Source organism: Oncorhynchus gorbuscha, linkage group LG18, assembly GCF_021184085.1.
Source record: "Oncorhynchus gorbuscha isolate QuinsamMale2020 ecotype Even-year linkage group LG18, OgorEven_v1.0, whole genome shotgun sequence".
In the NCBI taxonomy this organism is placed as follows: Eukaryota; Metazoa; Chordata; class Actinopteri; order Salmoniformes; family Salmonidae; genus Oncorhynchus; species Oncorhynchus gorbuscha.
This window is the reverse complement of record NC_060190.1, coordinates 4,310,919-4,323,418: the sequence shown is the minus strand read 5'-3', so window position 1 is coordinate 4,323,418 and position 12,500 is coordinate 4,310,919. Positions and strand designations below refer to the sequence as shown.

Below are 12,500 nucleotides of genomic sequence, written 5' to 3'. Positions count from 1 at the left end.
AGGACACAGGCACAGACAGAAGTACAGAGGTGTGTGCAGGAGGAGAGGACAAGAGGTGCCATGTTTCCAGGAGGACAGACGCCACACGGGAGGAGATGGAACCTCAGCCAGGGGGTGGCTGTCACACTCCTGTTCCAATGGGCTGAGTCATCGCCACATGTCACTGTCACACCCTGGGGAGGGTGGAGGGGGACAAGAGAGGGAGAGGAGAAGAGGGTTGGAGACACAGGAGGAGAGGACAAGAGAGAAGTAGTTAAGAGGAGGAGACGACAGGAGGAGAGGACAAGACAGAAGTAGTTCAGGAGGAGACGACAGGAGGAGAGGACAAGAGAGAAGTAGTTCAGAGGAGGAGACGACAGGAGGAGAGGACTCAGCCAGAGAAGTAGTTAAGAGGAGGAGACGACAGGAGGAGGGAGGACAAGAGAAGTAGTTAAGAGGAGGAGATGACAGGAGGAGAGGACAAGAGAGAAGTAGTTAAGAGGAGGAGAGACAGGAGGAGAGGACAGGAGGAGAGGACAAGAGAGAAGTAGTTAAGAGGAGGAGACGACAGGAGGAGAGGACAAGAGATAAGTAGTTCAGAGGAGGAGGACAGGAGGAGAGGACAAGAGAAGTAGTTAAGAGGAGGAGATGACAGGAGGAGAGGACAAGACAGAAGTAGTTCAGAGGAGGAGACGACAGGAGGAGAGGACAAGAGAGAAGTAGTTAAGAGGAGGAGATGACAGGAGGAGAGGACAAGAGAGAAGTAGTTAAGAGGAGGAGACGACAGGAGGAGAGGACAAGAGAGAAGTAGTTAAGAGGAGGAGACGACAGGAGGAGAGGACAAGAGAGAAGTAGTTAAGAGGAGGAAGTGGAGGAGACGCCAGGAGAAATAGGATGGATATTTGCCGTAATGAACTAAAGGATCATGCAGCATGAGTCTGTTTTTTCAGAACAATCACGCTACTTCCCTAAACTCACCACATCTGAGTGCTCATCTCGCCCGCCTTCCCTTTGGGCTTCACCTTCAGCAGCCAATCATCTTCAGGGATGGGCGGGGTTGGCATGTTGTAGAGCGGGTGGCTAAAAAGAGCCTCTAATTTCGACATCCCGGATCCCATAGGCTTAATCCCCATCGAGCCAAATTTTCCTACCCTTACCGTCATGGTGAGTGAGTCTACAGGCCCTTCCTCCTTATGTCCATGACCTACCTTGACGGCCATTTTGGTTGTGACAGCGTCCTTTTCGGACATTTCTTGAGTGCCATTGCTGTCCATATGGGAAGAGTTCACTTTTCTGGTGTCCGGGGGTGTCTTGGCATAGGTGGCGTAGTTGTCCAACATCCTGGAGGTATAGTTGGTATCCACCAGGGCTCGGAGTGTGTTGAGGTGTGTCTGACGAGGGGAGGGGGCATCACAGTGGTTCTGGTAGACGGAGCGAGATAGTACGGTGAGGAGGAGATGGAGAGAGAGGGAGGCAACGACCAGCGATAGACAGACAGTCCGAGAGCGACGGCGCGTATACCACCTCATCGTTCTGAGGGAGAGAAAGAGTTGGAGAAAGACTGAGAGATAAAAATATGTAAAGGAGGAGAAAAAGGAAGAGAGAGAGAGTAGGTGGAAGAGGAGAGAAACTGGATAAATAGAGGTGAAAGGACGAGGGAGGATTGGAGAGAGAAAGAAGAGGAGGATGAGTAGGAGAGGTTGAGGGGGTGAATGTGGGAGAATGAGAGAGAAAGTTAGAGGAACGAGGGAAGAAAAGAGTCTCAGAAACAGCATAGAGAAAGAGATAGAAAGAAGCCCATAGAGACTGGACCTTTCAAAAGTCAGAGCAGCCCTCTATTCTGGTATAGATACCTCCAATACAACTACCTAGGTACCTCCAATACAACTACCTAGATAACTCCAATACAACTACCTAGATACCTCCAATACAACTACCTAGATACCTCCAATACAACTACCTAGATACAACTACCAATACAACTACCTAGATACCCTCCAATACAACTACCTAGATACCCCCCAATACAACCTAGATAACCAATACAACTACCTAGATACCCCCAATACAACTACCTAGATACCCCACCAATACCTACCTAGATACCCCACCAATACAACTACCTAGATACCCCCAATACAACTACCTAGATCCAATACAACTACCTAGATACCCCCAATACAACTACCTAGATACCATCAAAACAACTACTTCTTCCAATTTACCTAGATACCTCCAATACAACTACCTAGATACCCCCAATACAACTACCTAGATACCTCCAAAACAACTACCTAGATACCCCCAATACAACTACCTAGATTCCCTCCAATACAACTACCTAGATACCCCCAATACAACTACCTAGATACCCTCCAATACAACTACCTAGATACCTCCAATACAACTACCTAGATACCCCCAATACAACTACCTAGATACCCCCCAATACAACTACCTAGATACCCTCCAATACAACTACCTAGATACCCTCCAATACAACTACCTAGATACCCCCAATACAACTACTTTTTTCACCTAGATACCCCCAATACAACTACCTAGATACCCTCCAATACAACTACCTAGATTCCCCCAATACAACTACCTAGATACCCCCAATATAACTACCTAGATACCTCCAAAACAACTACCTAGATACCCTCCAATAACTACCAGATACCTCCAATACAACTACCTAGATACCCCCAATTCAACTACCTAGATACCTCCAATACAACTACCTAGATACCCCCAATACAACTACCTAGATACCCTCCAATACAACTACCTAGATACCCCAATACAACTACCTAGATACCCCCAATACAACTACCTAGATACCCTCCAATACAACTACCTAGATTAATACAACTACCTAGATACCCCCAATACAACTACTTCTTTCTTTACCTAGATACCCCCAATACAACTACCTAGATACCCCCAATACAACTACCTAGATACCCCCCAATACAACTACCTAGATACCTCCAAAACAACTACCTTCAATTAACTACCTAGATACCTCCAAAACAACTACCTAGATACCCCCAATACAACTACCTAGATACCCCCAATACAACTACCTAGATACCCCCAATACAACTAAGATACCTCCAATACAACTACCTAGATACCCCCAATACAACTACCTAGATACCCTCCCAATACAACTACCTAGATACCCCCAATACAACTACCTAGATCCCCCAATACAACTACCTAGATACCCCCAATACAACTACCTAGATTCCCTCCAATACAACTACCTAGATACCCCCAATACAACTACTTTTTCTTTACCTAGATACCCCCAATACAACTACCTAGATACCCCCAATACAACTACCTAGATTCCTCCAATACAACTACCTAGATACCCCCCAATACAATTACCTAGATACCTCCAAACAACTACCTAGATACCCTCCAATCAATAGATACCTCCAATACAACTACCTAGATACCCCCAATACAACTACCTAGATACCCTCCAATACAACTACCTAGATACCCCCAATACAACTACCTAGATACCCTCCAATACAACTACCTAGATACCTCCAATACAACTACCTAGATACCCCCAATACAACTACCTAGATACCCTCCAATACAACTACCTAGATCCCTCCAATACAACTACCTAGATACCCCCAATACAACTACTTCTTTCTACCTAGATACCCCCAATACAACTACCTAGATTCCTCCAATACAACTACCTAGATACCCCCCAATACAACTACCTAGATACCTCCAATACAACTACCTAGATACCTCCAATACAACTACCTAGATACCTCCAATACAACTACCTAGATACCCCCAATACAACTACCTAGATACCCCCAATACAACTACCTAGATACCCTCCAATACAACTACCTAGATTCCCTCCAATACAACTACCTAGATACCCCCAATACAACTACTTCTTTCCTAGATACCCCCAATACAACTACCTAGATACCCTCCAATACAACTACCTAGATACCCCCAATACAACTACCTAGATACCCTCCAATACAACTACCTAGATACCCCCAATACAACTACCTAGATACCCCCAATACAACTACCTAGATACCCCCAATACAACTACCTAGATACCCCCAATACAACTACCTAGATACCCCCAATACAACTACCTAGATACCCCCAATACAACTACCTAGATTCCCTCCAATACAACTACCTAGATACCCCCAATACAACTACCTAGATACCTCCAATACAACTACCTAGAACCCTCCAATATAACTACCAAGATACCTCCAATACAACTACCTAGATACCCCCAATACAACTACCTAGATTCCCTCCAATACAACTACCTAGATACCCCCAATACAACTACCTAGATACCCTCCAATACAACTACCTAGATACCTCCAATACAACTACCTAGATACCCCCAATACAACTACCTAGATACCCTCCAATACAACTACCTAGATTCCCTCCAATACAACTACCTAGATACCCCCAATACAACTACTTCTTTCTTTACCTAGATACCCCCAATACAACTACCTAGATACCCCCCAATACAACTACCTAGATACCCCCAATACAACTACCTAGATACCCCAAAACAACTACCTAGATACCCTCCAATATAACTACCTAGATACCTCCAAAACAACTACCTAGATACCCCCAATACAACTACCTAGATACCTCCAATACAACTACCTAGATACCCCCAATACAACTACCTAGATTCCTCCAATACAACTACCTAGATACCCCCAATACAACTACCTAGATACCTAGATCCAATACAACTACCTAGATATCCCCAATACAACTACCTAGATACCCCCAATACAACTACCTAGATACCCCCAATACAACTACCTAGATACCCTCCAATACAACTACCTAGATCCCTCCAATACAACTACCTAGATACCCCCAATACAAACTTTACCTAGATACCCCCAATACAACTACCTAGATACCCCAATACAACTACCTAGATACCCTCCAATACAACTACCTAGATACCCCCAATACAACTACCTAGATACCTCCAAAACAACTACCTAGATACCCCCAATACAACTACCAAGATACCCCCAATACAACTACCTAGATACCCCCAATACAACTACCTAGATTCCCTCCAATACAACTACCTAGATACCCCCAATACAACTACCTAGATACCCCCAATACAACTACCTAGATACCCCCAATACAACTACCTAGATACCCCCAATACAACTACCTAGATACCCTCCAATACAACTACCTAGATTCCCTCCAATACAACTACCTAGATACCCCCAATACAACTACTTCTTTCTTTACCTAGATACCCCCAATACAACTACCTAGATCCCTCCAATACAACTACCTAGATACCCCCAATACAACTACCTAGATACCTCCAATACAACTACCTAGATACCTCCAATACAACTACCTAGATACCTCCAATACAACTACCTAGATACCCCCAATACAACTACCTAGATACCCCCAATACAACTACCTAGATACCCCCAATACAACTACCTAGATACCCCCAATACAACTACCTAGATACCCCCAATACAACTACCTAGATACCCCCAATACAACTACCTAGATTCCCTCCAATACAACTACCTAGATACCCCCAATACAACTACCTAGATACCCTCCAATACAACTACCTAGATACCTCCAATACAACTACCTAGATACCCCCCAATACAACTACCTAGATACCCCCAATACAACTACCTAGATACCTCCAATACAACTACCTAGATACCCCCAACAACAACTACCTAGATACCCCCAATACAACTACCTAGATACCCCCAATACAACTACCTAGATACCCTCCAATACAACTACCTAGATACCCCAATACAACTACCTAGATACCCCCAATACAACTACCTAGATACCCTCCAATACAACTACCTAGATTCCCTCCAATACAACTACCCCCCCAATACAACTACTTCTTTCTTTACCTAGATACCCCCAATACAACTACCTAGATTCCCTCCAATACAACTACCTAGATACCCCCAATACAACTACCTAGATACCTCCAATACAACTACCTAGATACCTCCAATACAACTACCTAGATACCCCCAATACAACTACCTAGATACCCCCAATACAACTACCTAGATACCCCCAATACAACTACCTAGATACCCTCCAATACAACTACCTAGATTCCCTCCAATACAACTACCTAGATACCCCCAATACAACTACTTCTTTCTTTACCTAGATACCCCCAATACAACTACCTAGATCCCTCCAATACAACTACCTAGATACCCCCAATACAACTACCTAGATACCCTCCAATACAACTACCTAGATACCTCCAATACAACTACCTAGATACCCCCAATACAACTACCTAGATACCCCCAATACAACTACCTAGATACCCCCAATACAACTACCTAGATACCCCCAATACAACTACCTAGATACCCCCAATACAACTACCTAGATACCTCCAATACAACTACCTAGATACCCCCAATATAACTACCTAGATACCTCCAATACAACTACCTAGATACCCCCCAATACAACTACCAAGATACCTTCAACTACCTAGATACCCCCAATACAACTACCTAGATACCTCCAATACAACTACCTAGATACCCCCCAATACAACTACCTAGATACCCTCCAATACAACTACCTAGATACCCCCAATACAACTACCTAGATACCCCCAATACAACTACCTAGATACCCTCCAATACAACTACCTAGATACCTCCAATACAACTACCTAGATACCCCCAATACAACTACTTCTTTCTTTACCTAGATACCCCCAATACAACTACCTAGATACCCCCAATACAACTACCTAGATACCCCCCAATACAAACTACCTCCAAAACAACTACCTAGATACCTCCAATACAACTACCTAGATACCTCCAAAACAACTACCTAGATACCCCCAATACAACTACCTAGATACCTCCAATACAACTACCTAGATACCCCCCAATACAACTACCTAGATTCCCTCCAATACAACTACCTAGATACCCCCAATACAACTACTAGATACCCTCCAATACAACTACCTAGATACCTCCAATACAACTACCTAGATACCCCCAATACAACTACCTAGATACCCCCAATACAACTACCTAGATACCCTCCAATACAACTACCTAGATACCTCCAATACAACTACCTAGATACCCCCAATACAACTACTTTTTCTAGATACCCCCAATACAACTACCTAGATACCCCCAATACAACTACCTAGATTCTCCAATACAACTACCTAGATACCCCCAATACAACTACCTAGATACCCTCCAATACAACTACCTAGAAACCCTCCAATACAACTACCAAGATACCTCCAATACAACTACCTAGATACCCCCAATACAACTACCTAGATACCCTCCAATACAACTACCTAGATACCCCCAATACAACTACCTAGATACCCTCCAATACAACTACCTAGATACCTCCAATACAACTACCTAGATACCCCCCAATACAACTACCTAGATACCCTCCAATACAACTACCTAGATTCCCTCCAATACAACTACCTAGATACCCCCCAATACAACTACTTCTTTCTTTACCTAGATACCCCCAATACAACTACCTAGATACCTCCAATACAACTACCTAGATACCCCCAATACAACTACCTAGATACCTCCAATACAACTACCTAGATACCTCCAATACAACTACCTAGATACCTCCAATACAACTACCTAGATACCCCCAATACAACTACCTAGATACCCCCAATACAACTACCTAGATACCCTCCAATACAACTACCTAGATTCCCTCCAATACAACTACCTAGATACCCCCAATACAACTACTTCTTTCTTTACCTAGATACCCCCCAATACAACTACCTAGATTCCCTCCAATACAACTACCTAGATACCCCCAATACAACTACCTAGATACCCTCCAATACAACTACCTAGATACCTCCAATACAACTACCTAGATACCCCCAATACAACTACCTAGATACCCCCCAATACAACTACCTAGATACCTCCAAAACAACTACCTAGATACCCTCCAACTACAACTTTACCTAGATACCCCCAATACAACTACCTAGATACCCCCCAATACAACTACCTCAGATCCCCCAATACAACTACCTAGATACCCCCAATACAACTACCTTTCTTTACCTAGATACCCCCAATACAACTACCTAGATACCCCCAATACAACTACACCCCCAATACAACTACCTCTTTCTTTACCTAGATACCTCCACAACAACTACCTAGATACCTCCAAAACAACTACCTAGATACCCCCAATACAACTACCTAGATACCCCCAATACAACTACCTAGATACCTCCCAATACAACTACCTAGATACCCCCAATACAACTACCTAGATACCCCCAAGACAACTACCTACAACAATACAACTACCTAGATACCTCCAATACAACTACCTAGATACCCCCAATACAACTACCTAGATACCTCCAATACAACTACCTAGATACCCCCAATACAACTACCTAGATACCCCCAATACAACTACCTAGATACCCCCAATACAACTACCTAGATACCCCCAATACAACTACCTAGATACCCCCAATACAACTACCTAGATACCCCCAATACAACTACCTAGATACCCCCAATACAACTACCTAGATACCCCCAATACAACTACCTAGATACCCTCCAATACAACTACCTAGATTCCCTCCAATACAACTACCTAGATACCCCCAATACAACTACTTCTTTCTTTACCTAGATACCCCCAATACAACTACCTAGATAGCCTCCAATACAACTACCTAGATACCTCCAATACAACTACCTAGATACCCATCCAATACAACTACCTAGATACCCCCAATACAACTACCTCAATCCCCCCAATACTTTACCTAGATACCCCCAATACAACTACCTAGATACCCCCAATACAACTACCTAGACACCCCCAATACAACTACCTCTTTCTTTACCTAGATACCTCCAAAACAACTACCTAGATACCTCCAAAACAACTACCTAGATACCCCCAATACAACTACCTAGATACCCCCAATACAACTACCTAGATAACTCCCAATACAACTACCTAGATACCCCCAATACAACTACCTAGATACCCCCAATACAACTACCTAGATACCCCCAAACAACTACCTAGATACCTCCAATACAACTACCTAGATACCCCCAATACAACTACCTAGATTCCCCCAATACAACTACCTAGATACCCCCAATACAACTACCTAGATACCCCCAATACAACTACCTAGATACCCCCAATACAACTACCTAGATTCCCTCCAATACAACTACCTAGATACCCCCCAATACAACTACCTAGATACCCTCCAATACAACTACCTAGATACCCCCCCAATACAACTACCTAGATACCCCCAATACAACTACCTAGATACCCTCCAATACAACTACCTAGATACCTCCAATACAACTACCTAGATACCCCCAATACAACTACTTCTTTCTTTACCTAGATACCCCCAATACAACTACCTAGATACCTCCAATACAACTACCTAGATACCCCCCAATACAACTACCAAGATACCCCCCAATACAACTTTACCTAGATACCCCCAATACAACTACCTAGATACCCCCAATACAACTACCTAGACACCCCCAATACAACTACCTCTTTCTTTACCTAGATACCTCCAAAACAACTACCTAGATACCTCCAAAACAACTACCTAGATACCCCCAATACAACTACCTAGATACCCTCCAATACAACTACCTAGATACCCCCAATACAACTACATAGATACCCCCAATACAACTACCTAGATACCCCCAATACAACTACCTAGATACCCCCAATACAACTACCTAGATACCCTCCAATACAACTACCTAGATACCCCCCAATACAACTACCTAGATACCCCAATACAACTACCTAGATATCCCCCAATACAACTACCTAGATACCTCCAATACAACTACCTAGATACCCCCCAAACAACTACCTAGATACCCCCAATACAACTACCTAGATACCCCCAATACAACTACCTAGATACCCTCCAATACAACTACCTAGATACCCCCAATACAACTACCTAGATACCTCCAATACAACTACCTAGATACCCCCAATACAACTACCTAGATACCCCCCAATACAACTACCTAGATACCCTCCAATACAACTACCTAGATTCCCTCCAATACAACTACCTAGATACCCCCAATACAAACTTTACCTAGATACCCCCAATACAACTACCTAGATACCCCCAATACAACTACCTCGATCCCCCAATACAACTACCAAGATACCCCCAATACAACTACCTCTTTCTTTACCTAGATACCCCAAAACAACTACCTAGATACACCCAAAACAACTACCTAGATACCCCCAATACAACTACCTAGATACCCTCCAATACAACTACCTAGATACCCCCAATACAACTACCTAGATACCCCCAATACAACTACCTAGATACCCCCAATACAACTACCTAGATACCCCCAATACAACTACCTAGATACCCCCAATACAACTACCTAGATACCTCCCAATACAACTACCTAGATACCCCCAATACAACTACCTAGATACCCCCAATACAACTACCTAGATACCTCCAATACAACTACCTAGATACCCCCAATACAACTACCTAGATACCCTCCAATACAACTACCTAGATACCTCCAAAACAACTACCTAGATACCCCCAATACAACTACCTAGATACCCCCAATACAACTACCTAGATACCCCCAATACAACTCTTCTTTCTTTACCTAGATACCCCCAATACAACTACCTAGATTCCCTCCAATACAACTACCTAGATACCCCCAATACAACTACCTACATACCCCCAATACAACTACCTAGATACCCCCAATACAACTACTTCTTTCTTTACCTAGATACCCCCAATACAACTACCTAGATACCCCAATACAACTACCTAGATACCCCCAATACAACTACCTAGATACCTCCAATTACCTAGATACCCCCAATACAACTACCTAGATACCCCCAATACAACTACCTAGATACCTCCAAAACAACTACCTAGATACCCTCCAAAACAACTACCTAGATACCCCCAATACAACTACCTAGATACCCCCAAAACAACTACCTTGATACCTCCCAATACTTTCTTTACCTAGATACCCCCAATACAACTACCTAGATACCCCAAAACAACTACCTAGATACCCCCAATAGAACTACCTAGATACCTCCAAAACAACTACCTATAAACCCTCCAAAACAACTACCAGATACCCCCAATATAACTACCTAGATACCCCCAAAAACAACTACCTAGATACCCCCAATACAACTACCTCTTTCTGTACCTAGATACCCCCAATACAACTACCTCTTTCTGTACCTAGATACCCCCAATACAACCTCTTTCTGTACCTAGATACCCCCAATACAACTACCTCTTTCTGTACCTAGATACCCCCAATACAACACCTCTTTCTGTACCTAGATACACCCCAATACAACTACCTCTTTCTGTACCTAGATACCCCCAATACAACTACCTTTCTGTACCTAGATACACCCCAATACAACTACCTGTACCTAGATACCCCCAATACAACTACCTCTTTCTGTACCTAGATACCTCCCAATACAACTACCCTTTCGGTACCTAGATACCCCCAATACAACTACCTAGATACCCCCAATACAACTACCTCTTTCTACCTAGATACCCCCAATACAACTACCTCTTTCTGTACCTAGATACACCCCAATACAACTACCACCTAGATACCCCCAATACAACTACCTCTTTCTTTACCTAGATACCCCCAATACAACTACCTAGATACACCCCAATACAACTACCTAGATACCCCCAATACAACTACCTAGATACCTCCAATACAACTACCTAGATACCCCCCAAATACAACTACCTCTTTCTTTACCTAGATACCTCCCAATACAACTACCTAGATACCTCCCAATACAACTACCTAGATACACCCCAATACAACTACCTAGATACCTCCCAATACAACTACCTAGATACACCCCAAAACAACTCCAGATACCCCACAAAACAACTACCTAGATACCCCCAATACAACTACTTCTTTGTTTACCTAGATACCCCCAATAAAACTACCTAGACACCCCCAAATACAACTACCTCTTTTTTACCTAGATACCTCCAAAACAACTTCCTAGAACCCCCAAAACAACTACCTAGAACCCCCAAACAACTACCTAGATACCCCCAATACAACTACCTAGATACCCCCAATACAACTTAGATAACCCAATACAACTACCTAGATACAATACTTTCTACCTAGATACCCCCAATACAACTACCTAGATACCTCCAAAACAACTTACCTAGATACCTCCCAATACAACCCTAGATACCTCCCAATACAACTACCTTTCTACAACTACCTAGATACCCCCAATACAAACTAGACCCTCCTACAACT

At 43.1% G+C, this 12,500-nt stretch overlaps 1 protein-coding gene across 1 annotated transcript in view; it reads right to left on the bottom strand.

The window, feature by feature from the left end:
* LOC124003164 (extracellular serine/threonine protein kinase FAM20C-like) overlaps window positions 1-1,508 on the bottom strand; it is an 18,338-nt gene extending 16,830 nt beyond the window's left edge. Inside the window, exons 1-2 of the mRNA XM_046311231.1 lie at window positions 958-1,508; window positions 81-142 (exon numbers count right to left, since the gene is read on the bottom strand). Of these exons, the coding sequence (XP_046167187.1) occupies window positions 81-142; window positions 958-1,508 (613 nt within the window). The remainder of the gene's footprint in view (window positions 1-80; window positions 143-957) is intronic.
* Between the last annotated feature and the right edge of the window lie 10,992 nt (window positions 1,509-12,500).